Source organism: Halictus rubicundus, chromosome 11, assembly GCF_050948215.1.
Source record: "Halictus rubicundus isolate RS-2024b chromosome 11, iyHalRubi1_principal, whole genome shotgun sequence".
Taxonomy (NCBI): Eukaryota; Metazoa; Arthropoda; class Insecta; order Hymenoptera; family Halictidae; genus Halictus; species Halictus rubicundus.
In genome coordinates, this window is record NC_135159.1 from 5,310,015 (window position 1) to 5,333,972 (window position 23,958).

The following is a 23,958-nucleotide window of genomic DNA, read 5'->3' on the forward strand; positions in this document are numbered from 1 at the left end:
AACAAAATTAGTAGTATTTTCAAAATATCCGCGACAATGGGGGTGGTTTCACAGAAATTTCGCAGTTGTATTCTGCTTCGTGCTGGAGAAAATTAAAACACAGCTGAGTGGATAGAAAGCTTTACGGATCTGAATAGCAACAAAATTGAAATACAACGGAGCAACAAAATTAGTAGTATTTTCAAAATATCCGCGACAATGGGGGTGGTTTCACAGAAATTTCGCAGTTGTATTCTGTTTCGTGCTGGAGAAAATTAAAACACAGCTGAGTAGATAGAAAGCTTTATGGATCCGAATAGCAGCAAAGTTTAAATACGACCTGGCAACACAATTAGTATTTTCAAAATATCCGCGACAATGGGGGTGGTTTTACAGAAATTTCGCAGTTGTGTTCTGTTCCGTGCAGGAGAAAATTAAAATATAGCTGAGTAGACAGCACACTATGGATCTGAATGGCAAGAAAATCGACAGATGACTTGGTAACAACGCTAGTAGTATTTTCGAAATATCCGCGAAAATATGGTGATGGTTTTACAGAAATTTCGATCAGTGTGGGAAAAGAAAGCGGATAAATCAATCGTTCGACCGGTGAAAGGCGTCGACAGGGTATTTGTCGAAATTAAATCAATACCTTTCCGCGGGTTGAGCGATACGTATACGGGTAACGAGCGAGCGAATGGCGGCGGGATTCCCGCGCGGAAAATCCCGCGGTGAAAAATCAACGGATTCAACGGGCACGGCTTTAAACGTGTGTAAACGGGTGTAAATCAATGAACGAAAAATCCTGGGGTTCCGGGAAGCCCGCGCGAATGCGCCCTTATTTGCATAAAAATTGATTTAGACGCGGTCCGTTGGATCGCAAAAAGGGAGGGGGAGTGGTTGGAGGGGAGGGGACAGCAGTTGGGATCGAGGGGATGAGGATGAGAACGGCGGGTGTTGGGGAGAGAGAAAAGCGAAACCAGTGAGACAGAGAACGGGCCGAAAAAAATACACACGTCGCGTGTTGTATCCCGGAATTCGTTACCCGAGTTCCTCGACGCGATACCACACCGGGGGCCAGATCGATAATCACTTTCGTTTAACGATCGTGTCGGCCGCGTATCTGTGTGCAAACGCACCGCGCGCGAAAATCCGTAATATACGAGCGACCGTGGAGCGGGTTTCACCACCGAGAAACGTTCTGTCGCGGTGATCGACAAAAAGAATAACAAATACAGACGAAACATATCTGGGTCGAATTTTTAATGTTTTTTCTCTCTCTCTCTCTCTCTCTCTCTCGCTCCGTCACCGATCGAATTTATTACCGGTGCCTTGGATCGATTGATTTACGCATTGCCTTTGACCGATTCGAAATCGGTGTCGAAAGTGTTGCGCAGCGCGCGATAGAAAGTGGTGTTGTTTTGTTCACTTATTTGGTAGTATTGTCATACGTTAGGATTTTATTTAGGACGATTTTATTTTATTTTATTTTTTTTGTTTGTATGCAAGAAATATTAGAATTTGATAACAGTTTCTGGTCCTCCCTTCGTTACAGATTCCTTCAATTCTTTCGATAATTTCTTTATCATTTTTGTCGCTCATTTTATTACCTCTAGTTAAATTTTGTTTCCTGAGATGTCATTTTAATTTTATGGAATATTACTTAAATTATCAGCAACAGCTACTTGAGCGTTATCTTTAATATTTTATGCTAGATAAAAACCTGTTCCATGTTGGTATACGATATAACAATGGGGGCGTGCAAATCTGGGGGTGCGAGGGAGGTTGAAAAATTTTCGATGGAAAATTTATTTTTCAACAAGTAAATTATCCTGCAGTAGATGCAATTGTCTAAATAAGGAAATAGAAACACATTTTTCAAGGGGGTGCGAGAACTTATTTTTAGATTCAAGGGGGTGCCGATCTCTGAAAAGATTAAGAACCACTGATTTAAAATATCTAATTGAATAATTGAATACATTGTGATAATCAATTTTCCGATAAATCTATTTACAGTATTCTTTGGAATTAGTTTACATTTATTTCCATCTTCATAAATAGATTCCGCATCTTTATGCGAAACAAAAAGTTTATGTTAAACGGGAGTTAAATGTAAATTTATATTTTTCACTGATAATTTTAATGTAACGAAAATAATATATTAATAGTCTTAAAGTTTGCTAAACTTATCACTGTTTTAAATTGCGTCTACTAATTTTTTTCATAAATGCATAAAATCCGGAGTCTATTCATAAAGCTAATTAGTTCGTCCGTTCGTCTTAATCATATTGTCATTTCTCTTCTTCTTCTTCTTGTATTGTCCATGCAAATTATTTCTACTTTCACGGTTTATTATTACTATACTACGGATTTTATGCATTTATGACAAAAATGGGTAAGCACAATTTAAAGCAGTGGACATATTAAAATGACTTAAGGACATCGGCGTGTTGGTTTCAGCTTAATAAACTAATTAAAAGCAGAAAAAAATTTCGAAATTTTTCGCTTCTGTGTCTTGCAATAAATGCAAACATTTTTTATCTGTTAAAGATCCGCAGTCTAATTATTACGTACAGAATATCCTGTTTCAGCTTATTTACGCAATATTCGTTCGATCTATTTGTTATTCGAGATAATATTTCAAGTGAAACTTACAGTCTTTTAAACAGCACGTCTTACAGGATGAGTAATGCACGTACAGTCATGAGAAGACAATATCTAAAACAGATGTTGTACCGTACATTGCTTACGCTATTAATCGTCGGTTCTCGTTTTATGTAGTTATATTTGATTTATATTGTTTATGAAAATAAATGCAGGTTTCGCCGAGACGAATGATAATGCCTGGAATATCTTGACAGAGAAATATTAGCTGGAGCAGCGAGTCTGTTCAAATTTACGGCTCCACGATGGCTTCAGTCGTTTATGGGTCCCAACGTAATTCTTGAATATACGTGGATAATAATGATAAATTTATGTTTTAATTAACAATTTTTTTTATGAATATAATAGTAATTTGTGACTTTCGAAAAATGTTTTTCGTTCAATGATTCGCCGGATACAAATTGTTGATACTACTGAATTGAAAAGGATTTTCATTTAGCATTAGGTTAACTAATCCATTAAGTAATAAGATAATTTTTTTCCTTCATTTTGATATTAAAATAATATTACTTAACTACCATTATCAATGTACCTAAGGTGTAGCTATTAATGTGCCCACCTTTTGTTCTGATTCTTGTTCTAAACAATTTTTTCTCATTTCTGTCTGTTCAATATGTTCGATTCTTAAATAAATGTAAAACTGATAATTCAGCCTTTAAAATGCTAATGAGTTATCGATAATAATCCCTAAGTTATTATTAAAATTTCAAAAGTGCGTTTATTGGAACTTCGACTAATTTTAATTGTGGTGGGTATATCCACTTGAATAAATCAATTAAAAAATTTCTCGTGAAGATATTTTGAGGCACGTACTAATTGTAACATATGGAGTCCGAAATAATGAATTTTGGCACATGGCGTACCGGTGAAGCCTTTTTACAATAACAAATCGTTACTTACTCTAAAAAAGAATTATTTATGCTACCAATAACATGAAGCAAAAATTGTACATAAAATATTTTTCTAGTCAACCAAACAATTACGAATCCAAAGAAATATTCCTAAATATACCAAGTTCGTAAAAAGATCTGTAAAATTTCTGTCGTTCGAATAATTTGAACTCCTACAATGATCGTGTGCAACGGCGTGTAATTGCTACCGTGTAATGGTGTGCTGTTAACGCAGTAATAAATCTTAATTCGCTTTCGTATAAATTAGCATTTATCAGTATATAGAACGTGATTCGAGATTGGCTGAAAAATAACGCGATCGTTCAAACGATTAAATATTTAAATTGCGCGATACCGAGCAATTGGAAACGCTTTGTGGCATGACGAATTCGTCATAAACGATGTCAAGCTGCGTAAACCGGTGTTTGCTTTCTACAACGATCCGCGGTACGCCCGTTTCCGTCATTCGTAAATACCCTCCAGATGTAAATGCGATCCGCGAGTAATTTTAATCGGGCGTGGTATTGTGTAATTTCTCGGTTAATTACGGCTCGTACGTTTCGCTCGTGTTTCCATATCCGGGATTTATCAACCTACTTTCGTGAAATATCTGCTCTTTATATTTCCAAAACAAATCCACAAATTTTACTGACACAATAGAGAACAATGATTCTTTTTTAGTTCATTCAATTCTTTTCTTCAGTTCATTCAAGTTGAAATTGAAATAGCTAGAATAGTGGAAGCTTGTGAAAGCTGTTCAAAATAAGGCGCAATCATTCTTTCCGCGTGCTCATTGTTCGCTGCAGCCTTGGATAAGATTTTCCAGTATTTTGAAATCTTGCGGTAGCAGGATTTCATTCAAGCATGAACCATGAATATGACCAAACACATTCTTCTCCATTATTGCTTTCTTTCTGCAAAAGAACTCGCCGGACATATTCCCTGCCGACTTCAATGTCCCATGACGCTCAATCGTATTTTATTATTCAGCAACTACTAAATTTAGACTCTCCACTATTATCGCGATCACCGTTCCAGAATAAATATTTATTAGAAAATTTATTTCTGTCACGTTCTTTTGCCAAACCATTTCACGGATTTTATCTTTCTATAAATCGAAATTCTTGTAAACAAAATAGAAACCAGAATAAAATTAAGTTCCATCTTCGCGATTATCAATATCAGTAGCGTGGAATTTAAGCAATATCGTATACAAATTTTAGATAATTCTTTAGGACATTTTATCCTTTTTAATATATCCATAGTGACATAATTTCAACTTTTCGGTTTATTTTCCTTTAATCGAAATGCTAAGCAAAATGCTAATTTTAATTAAAATGCTAAGAAAATGATTTCAAGTGCTTCACGTTTAGAATGCGTCTGTGATCGACTGCCCACGTTTATTGGGCAGAAAGGAACGTTTCTGGTTTTCAGAAGGTAGTTGAAAACAGTTTTTCGGGAGGCAATCGATCATAGTAAAAAAATTGTCGGGGTGAAATGGGCCAATAGCGCGGCGCCGCGCCGGAAGCGATGCCACGGTCCGATTTCACGGATGCAGCCAGCGCAGCGAGCATGATCGCGCTCCATTTGCCCGCTCTTACGATGGTGGTTACGAAAAATCGCGTTCCCGTGGGTTGGCGTTGCGGCGAAAACTTGCTCACCACCATATACACATAAATTCGGGACACAAACGGTGATACACGAGTGACGTGACGACTTGTTAAATCCCGGTGTAGCACAGGGGTCCGGCTGGCTAGAGAAAGGCTTGGCAGGGGAGAGGGAGAAGGGGTTGGTTCGCAGCTCGATGGAAATGCAAAGAGGACGAGCCGGCTGGCCGAAGAGTGTTTTGTAGCTTCCCCAGGGAGAGGAGAGAGGGCCTCGAGACGATTCTTCTCGAGACGCGTCGCGCCGTCGTCGCACAGTGTGACGACCAATGGACAAAGGTCAAAAAGAAAATCAAGTCTAAAATTCGTAGGTTGCGGTATAGTTTTTAGTACCGCTTGAAATTTTTACTGAATTTTCCAATTTGTCAAAAACGGTGCGTGACAATTCTCAGTGCCGTTCATTTAAACACGCGTCATTTCTCAAAGGTGTTTAATATTATAAGGACTTTAAAGCTGCAGAATAATTTTTTCGTATTATTAACGATTTATCCCGTTTTTGTATGTTAAATGTTTACCAACTGTGATTCGAGTCTTAAAGAAAGTACCAAAAAGTACCTCAGTAATTTTGATACAGTACTGCCTGTCAAAAACGCTTAAAATCGTACAATTTAAGCACTCATAACTCTAGAATCAGTGAATTCCTAACATTAAAATTTGGATTTTCGGCATTCTATCGCCAAAATCTACAGGATTACATAAAAAAGAGTTTAAAATATCTGGTTTCCTCAGGTAAAGATTAACCCAAATTAAGATTAAGCTAATTCTCCGAATTTTAATTTTGTGTTCATCCATCCATGCACCTCTGTATTCTTCTTAAGAAAGTAATACTGGTGTTAGGTTGAAAATTGATTGGTTTAAAAGATATAATAAAAGAGTCGCGACCGGTTCGAGGATTGCCGACTTCGAAGTTAATCCTGGACCCGACAACGCAAGAATATTATGACCGGCGTCGACGGGGACCTGTAACAAATGTGTTTACGCGGTAACGCCGGGTCGCATCTCCTCCGAGAGCGTAGTTCGAGTGCGCAGACCAGAGGGTGTGTAGTGGATGCAGGGCGGCTAGTCCTCGAGTCTACAAGGAAATGGCCCTTGACGCAACAGCCTTCGGAACTTTCCTGTTCCATGCGTTAAAAACTTGTCCGTCTGCGATGGAGTTTTTGATGTATAACTTTCGAAGGGAGAGGTCGCCATTCATGGGGTGCTTCGAGTCACGGGGTCGTTCAGAGGTCTCGCCGAGACCTATTCGTCGGCGCTGGCACGAGCAAGGGGAACATTTTCTTACGCATCGATTGTTTGTCAGGTGAAAAGGTGAAGGGGAACAATGTTGAGTGCGAGGCTTGTTCGTTCTTAGGCGATGGGGTGGGAAAGGTTATTGTCTGCACTGTTTCTGTCTCGCAGAAAATTTCTTGCTGCCTATTCTCTAAACATTCATGTCTTTCGTAGATTTTGAAATTAACTTGCCATTTGTCGATACGTTTGCTATTAACCTCGTACGGCACGCTCGTCCGCGACTCTCTCTCCCAGTACGGCGCGATCGTCCGCAACTCTGTCTCCCAGGTACGGCGCGCCTGGTCGCGGATGGCTCAAAAGCCACTATAGTGATTCGTACCGTTCAAACTGATGCTTTCCACGGGAGCCACTATAGTCGTTTGTACCGTTCAAACTGATGCTTTCCACGGAAGCCACTATAGTGGCATACCGTTCAAACTGATGCTTTCCACGGAAGCCACTATAGTGGTTCATACCGTTCAAACTGATGCTTTCCACGGAGCCACTATAGTGGCGTACCGTTCAAACTGATGCTTTCCACGGAAGCCACTATAGTGGTTGGTACCGTTCATACTGTGCTTTCCACGGAAGCCACTATAGTCGTTCATACCGTTCAAACTGTGATGCTTTCCACGGAAACCACTGTAGAGGCGTACTGTTCATACTGATACTTTCCACGGAAGCCACTATAGTGATTCGTACCGTTCAAACTGATGCTTTCCACGGAAGCCACTATAGTGATTCGTACCGTTCAAACTGATGCTTTCCACGGAAGCCACTATAGTGATTCGTACCGTTCAAACTGATGCTTTCCACGGGAGCCACTATAGTCGTTTGTACCGTTCAAACTGATGCTTTCCACGGAAGCCACTATAGTGGCATACCGTTCAAACTGATGCTTTCCACGGAAGCCACTATAGTGGTTCATACCGTTCAAACTGATGCTTTCCACGGAGCCACTATAGTGGCGTACCGTTCAAACTGATGCTTTCCACGGAAGCCACTATAGTGGTTGGTACCGTTCATACTGTGCTTTCCACGGAAGCCACTATAGTCGTTCATACCGTTCAAACTGTGATGCTTTCCACGGAAACCACTGTAGAGGCGTACTGTTCATACTGATACTTTCCACGGAAGCCACTATAGTGATTCGTACCGTTCAAACTGATGCTTTCCACGGAAGCCACTATAGTGATTCGTACCGTTCAAACTGATGCTTTCCACGGAAGCCACTATAGTGATTCGTACCGTTCAAACTGATGCTTTCCACGGGAGCCACTATAGTCGTTTGTACCGTTCAAACTGATGCTTTCCACGGAAGCCACTATAGTGGCATACCGTTCAAACTGATGCTTTCCACGGAAGCCACTATAGTGGTTCATACCGTTCAAACTGATGCTTTCCACGGAGCCACTATAGTGGCGTACCGTTCAAACTGATGCTTTCCACGGAAGCCACTATAGTGGTTCATACCGTTCAAACTGATGCTTTCCACGGAAGCCACTATAGTGGTTTGTACCGTTCAAACTGATGCTTTCCGCGGAAGCGACCATAGTGGCGTGGAAAACTCAAAAGGTAAATGCAACGGATTTGAATGAACCTTTAACCTTCTAGCTTGTCAGCCACGAGCATGTAGGAGTAAGGTAAAGCTATCCAACTTCTCTTGAACCTACTGAAAATAAAGAATAGAACAGAAGTGTTCTTCTTGACCACAAGAGTAGACTATGTAAAGAATAGCTCTGCGACATGAGAAACAGGCATTATTCAGCTGCGTTCGCGAGGACGGGCAACTCGCGCGCAGTAGGTGCATTATCCTTTTATCGTAGATGTTCGAAATAAATCCACGTTTCCGTGGACTTGCCCTCGAGTCGCATAATTCTTCCTAATCGACTGAATATGTATAAGATTTCCAACTACCTTGGCAAGGAAATTTGCGTTTCCTCCATCAAGCACATCCCTCTCCCAGGGATTCGCTTGCAACCACGCCATCGTCTGCGGACGCATTAAATCTGGAAAGAGAAAAACACACCGCAAGAAAACAAAAAAAAAGAAAGAAAATAGATGCAACGTATCACGTGGCGGTATAGGTGGTGGAGCTACGGAGAGTTCCGATCCGCCCTCGCCCTCGTGCATTTTAACGTCATCCCCGGTTGCGGCGCGGGTGGTGACGCGTCCTTCGGCATAACAAATACGTCCCGTCGCCGCGTGTCCCGTCGCTGTCCATTAGCCGGTCGCTGGAACACGGACCCCGTTTCCAAGTTTCTCGAACGGAGGGACGTGACGTAATGAGGTAATACTTAAATTGCGTCCACGTGCCGTCGCGGTAATATCGACAGCCGCGGGCATAGAGGGCCTGCCGGCATGGAAAGCCGTCGCCGGATGGGCAGAACTAGGCCGCAAACAATGGCCCTGCCTCTCGTTAACGACGCCGCTCGCCTGGCGTCGGCCGCATCATCATCCGGCGCAGTCCTGACCGAACTGCAGCCTGCCTGTTCTGTTCTGTCACTGTCCGCGTGTCCCTCTCTCTCTCTCTCTCTCTCTCTCTCTCTCTCTCTCTCTCTCTCTCGGCGGTGTGCGTGCAACGACTATCGAGTGTCCTGCGAGATATCGAGACTTTGAACTAGAGACTCTCCTGCCTACGTTCTATGCTCCAGTGATACGAATGTGCGACGGTGTTCGGTGCTTCGACGGAACATTCCGCCCAGGATCGGCTTTCCCCGGGTCCGATCGGCGCCCGACTGATGGACAAGGACCGATCTCGAGTGGATCTAGAACCGGAAGAGAGAGAGCGACCACCGAAGCGAGTCGTAGGGATCTGAACGGGGCCAAGCTGTTCGGTAACGTTGGCTCCCGAATCATGTCCAGCTTGTGGTGTCTTTTTTTTTTTTTTGAACATTGTGTCGAGTAAGGTAGATTCATGCTATCCGCACGAACACGAAACCAAACGTTCTTTAACCCTGCTATGCTTGGAGTCATAGTCGCGGTAGCGGTGGGGATAAGCTCGTGCGACCTTCAATATGTACGATTTTATTCCGAGGTATGAGACAAAGCTGTTTATTTAAAAATGAGATTCTTCTTCTTTTGAACGAACAACCAGAACGAGAGGGTATGTCATATTCTATCCTTTTCCAACGAAAAATATCGCTGAAGGATTGTATCGTTGCGCTTGGTCGATCACTTTATACAGGGTGTCCCAAAACCATTGTGATTCATTGAAGAGGATGATTCCTGAGATCGTTTTAAGTAACTTTACGAAAATATTCCCCGCCGCTTCGTTAAGGAGTTATCAACGAAAAATACGGATCTCAGCAGGACCTGTCCGTGTTTTTCGCTACTAAGTCCTTAACAAAGCCGCGAAGAACATTTTTGCAAAGGAAAAAATTATTTAACACTAAACCTACCAAGCACAAAACATATAAAAGTGAAATGTCTTGTAGACGGGAGAAGATTGAATTTACTTAAACTTTGTACGCTTTTCGTTATGATATGTGCTTAAATGAAGAAGTCAATTCAGTAATTCCGTATGAAAATGTTCTTATATTATACTTTATTAATTGTGAAATAGAAAACCGGTTATTTGAAACGTGGTACATTTTAGAATTGCAACATAATCTGGGACAGCCTGTAGAATATACAAGCATCATTTCTAGAGGGTGAATTCTGTACATTAAAGTACGACAGGAGCTCTTACACATGTACACCCGATACGGCTTTGTTTAGTAGAGTAGATCAGTTTTCGTATTGGACCTTCAGCTTTTAGCACATCATGTATGGTCTATGGCTGAGGGTCTTTCAATAGATCCTTTAACAGCAACGGATACTTCAATCATAAACCAACAACTCACCCCCAATCACGTAATCTGATCATTTCGTTTGGGATTATTGTGTAAAACAAGATGTTTAAGCTTTATTTGGTACAGTAAAATTATTAATAAACTTTTCCGGTAGATAAAGTGTTAAACCAGGTGTTTTAGGACACCCTGTATAATAGTTTGCCGCTACATTCGACCTCCCGCACATTCTCCCTGCTCACTCGGCCGGCTCAAGAACAAAATCAAGCCGCATCGATCCTTCATCCGAAATACGACGAAAGCTGGTCCCGACCCATCGTCTTATATCGGAGTAAAACTGTATTAGTGAAAAATATTGGCATAGGCCTAGACTCGCAGGAGTCTGAAGGTTAATGCATTTGGAAATGGGTTTGTATGAATTCCAAGATGCTTGTTCCATAATTCACGGTAAGGTAGAGTGACTACGTTAACGACAAAATTAGGCGGAAAATGGTTTTACCATTTGTCCGAGGAGAGGCCTCGGACACCGAGGAGTGTAAACATAACACGGCTCGGGTATGTCTCCTGCACGATACTTGACGCTGACAAGACCCGTGTTGTTGACAATTATCGAGAAGTCACTGTACACGTATATCGAATAATTATTCCATCAGTTGGTGCTTTCGCTGCTTCGTTCTTGGAGCACTCGAAGAATCGGCACTGATTTACTTGAAGTATCCTGAAAGAGAAGTAATTCTTGTCCTGCCGTCGTGAAATAGAAAGGAGGTATTAAAATGTCGCCAACCCGGCTTCGCCGTTCGAGCGGCAACGCGTTAAATGCACTTCCGCTCTTCCAATTGAGAAGAACCAGGGGACCATTTAGAACCGTCACTTTGATTCAACGGCTCATTCATAATTACAGTTGCCTGTGTTCACTGTAATTTGCTAACTAAGCCGATTTCAACGTATAACTGCATTCTACTTCGAATGCACATTCTACCGGCGGCGCGGCGTTCGTCCCCGAGTTACGCTCACTTAAACTCGAAATACTTGACACAAAGGCGTCTTTTATCAGCAAAAACAGCGAACTGTATTCGCATCGTCGCTGCACGACGGATTCTTACAAAAACTGTTTCCGTCTTTCCGTTGCGCTGTATATTCTGTGGAAAATCGTTCAATCCCGCATCGAAATGTTCTCTTGCTCTCGTCAAAGCCGGTTCAACTATGAAAATAATTATTACCGAACCCTTCGTTGAATACGTTCCAATCAACGCGCATTTTAAAATCCGTTTGTACGAACCGAACGGTTCTTAATTAGAAAACATTCAACGCAACCAAACAGTTACTCCGACTTTCGTGCTTGCTATGATGCCACAAAAGCTTTACACCGTTTGTAAATTGAATTATAAATAATGTAGATTTACACGAATATATAGGGTGTCCCGAAAAAATATATACACTGTTTAACGGGTCATTACTTTCTGATTTTTCTTTCTTTTCAGGGTGTAATGAATTGGAAACCCTCCTTCGGCTAGAGGGAAACTTTATTCAAAGAAAAGTATTGGTATGTTTTTGTGTGAAATTTGTATACGCAGTTTGAGTCTTGGTCCATTCATTATTTCCAATTAATTACACCCCGAAAAGAAAGAAAAATCACAATGTTATGAAATAGTGTAGATAGTGTATACATTTTTCTGGGACACCCTGTATATGCGTGTCCATCTACACTCCACAAGAATTTGGCGGGGGGACCCAGGAGTAGGGGCAGGAGTCGCCTGTGGCTCACGAGCCGCAGGTTGCCCAGACCGGCCTATATTAATCATTCCTTTTCTACTCGATAATTGTCCAAAACATGGGTCTAGCCAGGGACAATTATAGGCTAGACTTTTTTTTTACAATTTATTGAGTAGAGACAGTACATACTTTTGAAGCATAATGAATATTAAGAAAGAGTTATTAAAATTTTTTCATTAAAATCAGTCAATGTTATATACCCGTTTATTAACACTAGATTGCCGGATGAAAAAGAAGTTATCTGGTTAGTTGGTGATTCCCCCTGACAGGGTGGAATTGTATAATAACGAGGGTGATCAGATACCTACCTTCATAATTCTATTAAAAACCAACATATGTTTAAAAAAAAATTATTTAAGTTTTTCTATGTATAATAAAATCGTAAACGAGTCAAATCGACTCGTTCCGGAAATCTAGTGTCTTTATTCATCAATATGCTTTAAAAACAAGTACAATTAATATAGGCGCAGTAATTGGCACGCTTATCCCATAACATAAATTTAAAATTTCTGTTGTCGCCTAACGAACTTATTACCGCAGGAAGTAGAATGCTTTAAACGAACGTATCTATTCGCGCCACGTTTCTCTGACCGACCGGTCTCTCCGTTCGCATAATAAAAAGCTAGAAACGAACATGTACACCGGGTTTTAAAGTCGGACTGCATATCTAGGCGAAGGGGAGTGATTCAGACCATACATTGGACGAAATAAACTGAAATCAACATTGCGTTGAAGTTTCCGTCTTCACCAAATGAAGAGGGGAGACAAAACTTTGTGCTGAAATACATACATGCGGCGCTATGTTCCGCAGAGTGCGCGCATTCAGTGACTTCGTAAATTCTAGATTCCGAATTTAACGGCGGAGGAACGACGCGTTCCGCGGCGTTGCATTTGTTTCCCGCGAACTTAATAGCGTCGAATGCGTCGAATAACTCAATCCCGTGGTTATGAGAACGGTCGAACAGCATGACGATATTGTTTTAGTCGAAGAAATATGCGCGTTGCGCGGATATAATTCGGCAGGCACGTCGTCGATGGGAAACGAATGGCTCCGGATAATAACGTTCCGTTGGCTCGACTCGGTCTGACACGTTATGAACTGCGTCTACTTGGCGCGAGTTAGAGGCTGGCTGGCTGGCTGGTTGCCGGCGGGCGCGCGTCATCGCATATTAAACGTGAAAATGACGACGCCGCGCGTCGGAATGCATGCTCGCGTTTACCTGGAAAACCCGCGAACAGAGGGAGGCGTGCCGGGTATGCCGCGAAACGCTTCGCCGCGCCGGCTGCGGAACGGCGCACCGCGAGCAGAGTGCTGTCGTCGGGTTCATCTCACGCGAATCCCGCGGATTAACGTGTCCCGTCTGATACGCGATACTTTAATGCCGGGGATATTTCTTTTTCTATTTTTCAAGCACCTCCGCTGAAACGCCCCTCCTCGGCAAACGGGAAACGTAATTAAGGTTCAAGCGACGCGCGGTCAATGATACTCTTTTCGGTGACAGTTAGCGAATCCCGGCTGCTATACCCCTGTGCCGCACGTCTACGTGGCCTCAAATAACTTCACCTTTCCCAAATATTTTTGTCGCTCGTTATTTAATACCACAGAGCCCAGAATTTGTGTAGGACCGAGGACGTATTGTTTTCGTCCTTAATCCGTCATTTTGACGGGCTCGGTACAGCGTTAATTTGTAGACTTCTAATAATATTAGAATTTTACCTAATTCTAATAATAATTTATTACTGCGGATTTTATGTACTCATGATACAAATGAGCAGGTAAAGCTTCAAACAGTATTGAAAGTATTTAAAGATACAGTGATTTCTCTGTATATGTCGCGAAGGCCTGGATGATAAACGTCGTGGAGTTATCCCCACTACCGCGGGCTGTTACCCATGAGGGGCTACGAAGCTCGTGTCTCGTGTTGTTGACATATGTCGAGGATTCACTGTATTACTCACTGTTTACCCTAGAGATGAAAAGATTCAAAAAGTTTCATGGTGAAATGCAGTATAGGCTAGATAAAAAATTTTCTCCCACTCTCCCCCACTCCCACCGCGGACCGGTCACGTGACGCATGTCGTCACAGCCGCGCACGTGTCGCAACGTCACGTGACTACTCCGGTAATGAGAGAGAGAGAGGGTAACTGTAGTCCCCTCGATTTCCCCAGTCTGGCTACGCTGAGTAGAGGATTAATGTTGTTACTTGACTGCGTGTAAGTAGACTGCTAGCAACTTCCAGAAGTTGTACTCTTGCGAATTGAGGTTGCATGTACTACAGGATTGATCTTAGCTTGCTGCCCTGACTCCTGGGTTCTAAATCGTTGGACTCCCGTGTCCACCTGTAAGTAGACTGCAACTAACTTCCACAAATTGTGCTCTCGAAAGTACCGATGGCATGTTTTGGCCAAGCGATCTTAAGACTGCCTCGTGAATCCAGGATTATTCTCTGTCTACCTGACTTTGCAAAAATTATGAAAATCCTATTCTCCTTGAAACATGAAAAATAATGTCGTGTCCGAAACTTGATAGTCTAAACAACCACAAATCTGATCATTCTTCGCCGTCCTTCTAATATTATTATTTCTGAAAAATTATATCTATTAATTAAATCAGATCATTCTTCACCGTTCTTCTAATATTATTATTTCTCAACAACGAAAATCCATAACTCGTTGAGAAATCTGTATATCGGTTTTAACATTTAGAAATTATTACTGACTTCAGTCATTTCACTGTTACCGTAAACTCAAGTGAAACTGTCCATTAAAGAATGTTTTCGATGTTTTTTTTTACATTTTCATTTTTTTCCACTTTTATTGTCACTTTTTCAAAGGAACGACACGCGATACACAGAAATGTGTATATCGGTTTTAACATTTAGAAATTATTACTGACTTCAGTCATTTCACTGTTACCATAAACTCAAGTGAAACTGTCCATTAAAAAATGTTTTCGATGTTTTTTTTTTACATTTTCATTTTTTTCCACTTTTATTGTCACTTTTTCAAAGGAACGACACGCGATACACCAACGGCACAATAGCTGTCCACTTCGTTCGAGAGCCCAAATGTCATTTGTCTGAAGTGGTTGTGGTTGCGTGGACAGCTATTATGACCAACTATGTACGGCAGCCTCTCTTCTCTCGCAAAACAAGCTACGGTTTTCAACAATTTTAATATTCCTTCCACGTTGAATTTGTTGCATTCGCGGTTACCAATAAGAAAACCTATTAAACCGTAAACTCATAATTCACACTGAACATTTCAAATCTCTGCGAGATTTTCAACTCTTTCGGAACAGTTTTTTCAAAGATTAATAAATAAAATCTACCTAACGAAACGAGAGAGCAGATGTGAACGGAACATTTTCGTGCTCGATTGCTGCAATAATTGCCTGTCAATCAGACCCTCTTCTCTGACAGTTACGGTAGAGACCATCGCGACACTTACGGAGAGAATACTGTAGCGACACCTGCCACGAGTTATTAGAAGTTCTGGAGCTGGTGATGAGTAATCTAATGGCTACGTGGGGGAAATACGGAGTGAGAAAGTAGAAAAACGGATCGTGTACTAATTGGCTACCTCTTCCGTTGCATAATCTCGATTTTTTCACGCATTTTCGGCCCCGTTTCGCGCAACGAGCGAGGTTCTACCGTACCTATGACCAATGACCAATGGGAATGCAAAACGCCGGCACAGCTTTGCGGGGCTTTTATCGGGCAGCTCTCTAGGCCGCATAATAGAGCGCGCGAGTAATACATCTTGTCGGTTGGACCGTCCGTATAATGCGGCGAACTATTAAGGCATTCCAGGCCAGTGCACCGCGGCAGCATGTTTTAATTAATGACACCCCGTACACGTCTGCCGGCCGCATATATAATTTCCCCCGGTTTTAGAGATATCTGTGGCTCCTTGGCACTCTGAACTTCTGTCACACCCCCCCCCCCCCCCCCATGCCGCTGTACATCTGGATTACAGGCAACATTGATAGTCGATTCAGTTTAAGACGGCACCCCTACTCAGGATTCGGCCCTTGGCCGTGTAATTACATGCTCGTCAGATCCTTCGACGATGCGAGACTAACTGTACACTGTGGGCCAGATGCCCAATCTAGGTGGAAAAAAGTCATGTCAGGAAATAGGTATGTGTACCTTTCATTTATTTTTATTTTGGAATTTTTACTCGGACTAATGGTACCCACAATAATTAATTAATCCTCGGACTTCTGGGAGTTCTAGACTTAGAGTTCAATCTTTTTACGCGATTCGTCAGCTTTAACATTGCAAAAAACCTCGACAATAATATAATTGTATGTAATTATACGTAAAATTAATTTAACGGTCCCGTTTTATAGTATGAAAACTTTATTCCGAGGTCTAGAATAGGTAAAAAAAGTTAAACTTTGCCTCAGGAAACCAGAAATTTTTAAGTTTTCTTTATGTAATCCTGTAGATTTTTGCGAGAAAATACCGAAAATCCAAGTTTCAATCCTAGGAGATCGCTAGTTGAAAAGTTACGCGTGTGTAAACATGTGCGATTTTCAGCGTTTTTGACAGGCAAGGGCCATGTTGGTATATAGCGACCGTCGCGCGTATATGTATAGGATATAGGGCGATGTATGATTTTTTTTCCAACCAGATTAAGCATGATGCTCACCGTGTATAACGGCGTGGAAGTCGCCGGAATAATCGACAGTCTGCGATAAGGGTATCGGGAGACGAGAAAGACGCGCGCGTGAGAATGAGAGTCGGTCCGGCGAGCGCGACTAATTAGCGGGCATAATTAAAGGCCGATCTTGTCTGAAAATTTTCCCGTCGGCCTGTAATCGGTCTCGGATCGAACGGCCGACGCGGCGTCTGTCTGCGAAGTGGCTAATTATTGCAGACACCGGAACCCACTGTAATCGGTCAGCCAAGAGACTTTTCCAGGTTCAAGGTGATAGATCCTTCCGAGCCGACGGCTCGCGGTCGATTTAATCCGTATTTCCGGGCGGCTTTCCATCTCCGGCGCGCGCCGAAGGATCGATAAAACCGATCGGGAATATCCGGTCGAGCTTCATCAAAATTCCATATTCGCGGCAAGCAACTGGCCACCTTGAACCAACACCTCGAAGCACTGCCTATTCCCGGCGAACAGGGAATAGCACTTCACCGAGGACGGTTTATTTATAGGCAGCTACCTACCGGCGGGTAGCCTTCCTTCGCTTATTTCCGCGCGCGGGTCCGAGGATTTGCCGAGAGGATAAGTCGCCCGGAAAGCCTCGGCCGACATCTTGTACACGGTGACAAGTTCATCCGATGGCTGATGGTTTAATACTTGTTCGAGAAATATTGACGAGTTACGGGCAGGGACTCGACGGCGCACTTTGTAGATGTGTGGTTATCGGAGAATTAGAAAAGTTTCGACGACACGGTACCGCTCGTGTAAATAAACAGGCGATTTTTATGCAAAATGTTTGAAATTTTATCGGAAATATTGCCACGCAAAAAAGTATTTAATGTACACAGTTAGTCGTACAAGAACGTGTTGGTGGCATCTCTGCTAAAAATAATGCATTTCGAAGGAATGTAAAATATTAATACGCTTTGACACTGGATTAATAAAACTTGAAGCAAATGCGAATGCCCAGATACAAATCCCATAAAAATTTTTGGTCTTGCTTGCGATTCCTGAGCTCATTTGAAGCACTTTTTTCCTTTGCGAAAATGTTCTCCGCGGCTTTGTTAAAGAGTTATTAACGAAAAACACGGACCAATCAGAGCGCGGCTACCTCGGACGGGTTCCGGCCCAACGAGAGGCCCCACTGAGCGCGACGTCGACATTGGTCGAGCCGGGGTCTGTCTACTGTAGCCGCGCTCTGATTGGTCCGTGGTTTTCGTTAATAAATCCTTAACGAAGCCGCGGAGAACATTTTCGCAAAGGAAAAAGTTACTTCAAATGACCTTACCTTTTCAAGGAAATGCAAAATATTTGGGACACCCGGTATAGCAGTACAGGAATACGAAAAAAGAAAACACGCCAAAACGTTGCCAAACTATGACCCATAATGGAGGAAATAGGATCCATTGTTTAATAAAAGCCAAGTGTTTTTACTTTTTTATCCATACTCAAAGTTATACGAATATATTAATATTTCATTATATATTAATATATTAATATTTCAATAGAAATATAACTCACGCTTTTGTTGAACAAAACCGATTGATTCGGTATAAATATAGTTGGACTGAAACAATTGTAGAAAATTGAATGGGCTAAGATTCTCGTTATATTAACAAGATATAGATATGATTATTATAATTGTAAGTGTAGTGTAGATGTATGGACGAGAGAGTATGAGAGATACTTTTTGTTTTCAATTGACCAGTAGGTTAAAAGTTGTATAACTATGTTCTTATGTTTTTTTTTTATGAAAGTAGACATTGCGAATACTGTGTAGTAGAAATGAACGTAGTAGTAAATTAAAATTGGAAAATTGAATGAGTTTCGCTTCTTCGTCATACTTACAAGATGTTTCATTTTCCAGATTTATACGACGACGAGGCAGCAGGTATTTATGCAAATACAGATCTCTTTAGTCTTATTTAAAGGAATAAAACATAATTTTATAATGACGATTTAATATCGCTATTCTGGAAGGAATTCGTGAAGTAAATATTTTACGTTAAACTTTTTGATTGTACGGAATTTTTAACTACTTTGCCCATAATAGGATGCGTAAAAATCGCATTCTAGCGATGACTATATTAGATTCAATGTTCGTTGTTGAAACGTAAATCTCTAGAATATCACGAATGCAAACAGAAAATGCTATTTTCATAAGCGCAGCCGACTTAGCATTTCAGGATTATTATGAGTTTGCGAGCTACAATTAAATTTGAAGCTTACTGTACGCACAGAAGTAGGTCGATTACTAACACAGCCTTTCTCTGATTAATACAAATTCGTATGATATAATTTATGGGCTCTCGTTCACTCTAATGAATGGAAATCACTGTTAGTATTTTCTTTTCAATCGCAGAAATTATTTATGAAAATGACATGCAATTTCCTTTAATGCACTCTCTATTCTACAACAATTAATTTGTATCTTTTGCAATTTATCTCCAAGTAGTTTTAATTGTTCAAAAAACGAATATGGAATATTGAAAATATTTGTAAACAATAGCTATTTTTGTTAACTCTTCGTTGCTCAGGTGAGGTGCGGATACAAACTCCAAGGAAATGTGTAATTAAAGATACATCTTGAATTACCGACAGTTTGGATATCATTCCGTGTGTAATATTCTTACTCTGTTGTTTAAAAACGTTAACAGAACGTTAATTTGTTAGTGTCATGCTTCGTAAGAACAAATGTAAATTTTAAGGCTTACTTAAATGGGGTGTGTGGAACCTCGCTGAATAATTTTGTGATTGTTTCTCACCGGAGTAACGAAGAGTTAAGTAATTATTTAAATATTTAAGTAATCAAGATAGTAACAGATAAAACTTATTTTTCTAAGTAGTCGTCACATTGACATTTACTCTTTGACGACTGAGGCCCCTCGAGCTTCGCTTTTGTACGTTCGGCAGCGTATCAAAGAATAGTACAATCTTCTATCCGATAAATGTCCCTGCCAGTGCCGTGTGTTGGACATATATCGAGTAGACATGTACGTTTACAGTCCTCGGTGACCGAGGTCCCTCGAGCTTTTCTGTCCTTTTCAACGTTCAGCAACGTATCAAAGAATAGTATCTTCTAGCCGATATATGTCCCTGGGTAGACCCGTGTTGTGGACTAATATCGAATAAACACTGTATTTTGATTTTATTGTCTGTCAGAACGCTATCGAACGGAACCGTTGCCCGTGCGGACAGTGTAAATCGGCCTTAATTTGCGCAACATTCTAATAAGGAAGAATGAAATAGTCAGAACGTTGGGAGCACGATTTTCACGTTAATCGCTTCTTTGTTTTCGAGGTTACTGCTCGTCGGTGAAAAAAAAGAGGGCGCTCAAGTTTTCTGCGCGTTTCGCCCGCTTAATGCCCGTAAAACCGTAGCCTTAATTCCTGCCGGTGTATTAAGACTCGAAGCAACCGGCGACACTTCTTCTTTCCGGCGGTTCTTTTTCGCAGCGGTTCTGCGCCGATTTAGCGGCTGCTGAATTGCCTCTCGCACGCCAGGCTGACTTTCGTTTTTCCGCTTCCTTTCTCGTTGCCGAAATCAACGGGACGACCGAAGGTCGGTTTCCGACTCAATTAACCGAATATACCCGCTAACTATTTCCTCGTAGCACTGCGGTCGGTCAACGCCCCCGGCCCTTATCCATTCGTCTTGTACTTTTTCTGTTGGTACCACTGCCGTTCTGTCGAAGAACGGTTTCCATGCACTAGAACTTTTCTTCGTCCAGCCTCTCGGATAAATTCGATTTTCTTGCTTCACTGCCACTGCGAAATATTGTTCACCCTGTTCGCGAAGTAACAGATTTTCTAATGTTTGTACAACAAGTTCCCATTTTCGTACAAAACGACAACATCGATTGTAGGATATATTAATTTTGATACATTGTCCAAAAATATTTAGAGTATTAAAGTAGACTTTGACTTTCGATGAACGGAGTTTATCTGTAACTTCATTTTAATACTTACGTTATTTACTGGCGATCACTTATTAAAAGACCGCGGATCTTTATGCGAAATAAAAATTGTCTACGTTAATTGCAAGCTACTGGTACCAAGCGGAAAATTCTTCCCTTCTGTAATAATTTCGAGAAACTGAGAAAAAATTGGTATACTTAAATACTTTCAATCTTTCAACTCTTTCAAACGACCATGTTTATGAGACGGTTTTTAATGGAAGGCGTTTGCAGTGACCAAATCCGTTATTTTGTTATCCGAATGAAAAGTGGAAAAATTCTCATTAAAGTAGACGAAAAAGCTAGTACTTGTAGCGGATTTCGGTTTTCTCCGTTTTTCACAAAATGGCGGACGTTTGAACATAAAAGTCGGTTTTCGCGCGAAAAATATTAGTATTTTATTTATTAAAAAAGAAAACTATGATGTTTAGGAACAAAGTTCTCGGACAAAAACTAGATAATTATGTCACGTATGCTTGTAAAAAATTTCAAAGAAATTGGTCCAGTAGTTTTTCAGATACGATGGTTACCGTTTTGAAAAACACTGTTTCGAGTAAAACGCGTTTAAAGTTTGAAGTGCAAGTTTTCATGCTCACATTGAATCGTCGATGCCCGTAATCTTATATTATATTTGAATACAAAAATCTTAACAAAGTATGGTCAATTGGTTATACAATCGAATAAAAATATTTTTGAGAAATCGAATTTTCTTACCCACCTGTGCACGCTTAATTAGTCAATAAAATACGCCCGAAGTTTCGAAAGGATTTAAATGCTTTTGTTTATAAAAAGAAAAATTCCTAAAATTTGCATTAATTTGAATAACATACTTCGTGATCCCCCCTTAAGATTAAAATATTTCTGAGATAGTGAAGCGTCGAGTTCCAATCGCGGCTAATTTTCCTGTGATTTGTCCGGTCGAACACGGCAGGACCAGCGTGTAGATCCCGAAGGATGCTTTATTGAATCCGCTCGGTGGAACGTGGGCGCGGTATAAATTCAGGAAGAGCAATGGTCCGCCACGAAACGGCGCCGCGATAACTTGGCACGACGAGACTTAATAAGAAAGTTATCGGTTATCGGGCTCACTAAATCCAGCAGTTAGCGAGTGTCATGGCCCATATTGGCTCGTTTATCTTACATGCTCGACTGTCTTCTCTATCGGTCTACTTGATATTCTGGCCGCGAGCGCGAGGCGTCGCCGACCGGTGCAGCCTGGCCCGGCTTCCTGAACGTCTCGAGAGCGTCTTGTAAGCCGCCATTACGCAGGACTGAATTGCCTCTATCGTTGCGTCGCTCTGTCCTCGTGGTTGACTCCGCTGTTTGCTGTTTGCTATCGATCCACTATCTACCTATACGCAGATTGCCTGCGAAAGGTTATGCCAATTGCCTTATTTTGTTATTTATTCGTTGGAACGCACGGGGCTCGGAATCGGCAAAACGACGCCAAAAATCGAACTTTCAACTTTGCCAGACACCGATGAAATTGATGCCAATAGCTTCTTAAATGCGCAGATTAAGTTTTAGCATGAACACAAATTACTATAAGTCAGTACAGTGTTTACTCGATGCATGTCAACAACACGGGTATTGCCAGCGACATATATCGTCCAGGAGACACCATTCTTTGATCCACGCTGAACGTCGTAGTGGGGATAGTTGTGCGACTTTTATCAACGAGATATTTGCGACATATATCGAGAAAAGACTGTATTTTTTTAGCGAATATGCAATTTTGAATTTCAAATATTTTTAACGATAACATTAAATTATGGAAAGATATAATATTCTGACGTGAAGTCATAATATTTTCACACAAAAAGATACTTAGATTTTCAATCGAACACTTTCAAATACAACATTACTTTAGAAATTTTAAAAATGTATTGCGATAGATAAGATATATTATTTTGAAAGTTATACGTATAATTTAACGTAAAATAGACTATCGAAATATTGAGAATTAATCCTAATTCGGAAATAATATGTCTTAATGATCCGCATTTTTTAAATCGACGACAGAGTTTCAAGATTTCATCGGAGTATCCAGTAATTAATTTCAATTAGCATCGTGTTGCCACGCGAACGCACCTAGCGCTTTTAATTACCTTTATTGGGCATCGGCTGAGAACAATTAACCGACTTGTGGCTTGCTATTACGGATCAGTGGGTTCTCGTTGCTCGCGGTCTTTTGCGAACGGTAATCGTGAAGTTATTGAGATCTTGAGGATCTATGTTTGCATCGAGAAGCGAAATCCGAATTCCGGGTACTGGATCTCAAAGGGAAATTGTATTACGAGGTATTTGTACTAGTGGAATAGTATTAAGCTACATCTACGCTTATCTTCGCATTACTCACTGAGAAATCCGAATCAACTCGTCCGAATTAACTTGTTAAAATCGCTCAACTTTAAACACGCATACCTTTTTTAACACTAGGTTTACGGGATTCTAATATTTTTAATTTACGATTATTGACATTGTGAAGATCCATCTACGTGGAATTACTCAACAAACTTATTTCCCTTATATATTATTTAAAAAATGGCTGAAAACTTGGATAGACACATTCTTCTTATTTTTATAAAGTAATGTAAAATACTCACTTTTAATTCTCCGTAAACCCAGTGTTGACCAGTGAATTCCTCGCCGTAAAACCTCGATTTTCGGCATTTTCTCGCCACGATGTACAAGATTATATAGTAAAAATTAAAAAATTTCTGGGTTGCCTAGGTGAAGTTTAACCGGGCTGTTAATAAACGCACCGTTGAAGTGTGAATCGAAATGTTTAAAGACGGAAGACGGAACGACATTAAAGAAAGCTTGACACGCCCAACGCGAACGGACTTATTACACGACCGGATGTAGTTCGGCACACGGAACAAGGTGTATAGGTAGATATCTTGGAGCGTTCCTCATCATTCGAGTGAACGCAACGGTAGGGAGAATTGATATTAAATTTCTTTCTAAGCGCAGACCTATCTTTCCACTTTCGCTCGAAATAGTCGTCCAGCAAACAGAGTCTTCATAACTTCCGCTCTTGTAAAACCCTCGAGTGAATCGAAAATAAGTTTCGCGCTCTCCCGCGGCTAGGTCGGAGAACGGGAAGGTGGAGGTTCTCGTAAATGTTTCACAACGAACTTTCTTTTCCCTGGCATTTAGTCACGGGCTCCTAACTTCTCCCGAGGAAGGAAGTTATTAATCTGCGAGGAGTCAATCCTTCTCTCGCCTCTCGTGGTTCACAGTCGGCCTCCATTGTATTCGTGCTCGTGCAATTACACCCGGCCCGTTGAATTCGTCTACGACTTTCGTCG

At 41.2% G+C, this 23,958-nt stretch overlaps 1 protein-coding gene across 11 annotated transcripts in view; it reads left to right on the top strand.

The window, feature by feature from the left end:
* LOC143358660 (dystrophin, isoforms A/C/F/G/H) overlaps window positions 1-23,958 on the top strand; it is a 930,016-nt gene that overhangs the window by 643,720 nt on the left and 262,338 nt on the right. For 9 of the 11 annotated variants that reach the window (XM_076795970.1, XM_076795971.1, XM_076795965.1 and 6 more), the window contains one exon: window positions 18,557-18,580. The exons of the other annotated variants lie outside the window; for them this stretch is intronic. In XM_076795970.1, coding sequence (XP_076652085.1) covers window positions 18,557-18,580 — 24 coding nt within the window. The remainder of the gene's footprint in view (window positions 1-18,556; window positions 18,581-23,958) is intronic. 11 annotated transcript variants of the gene reach the window in all.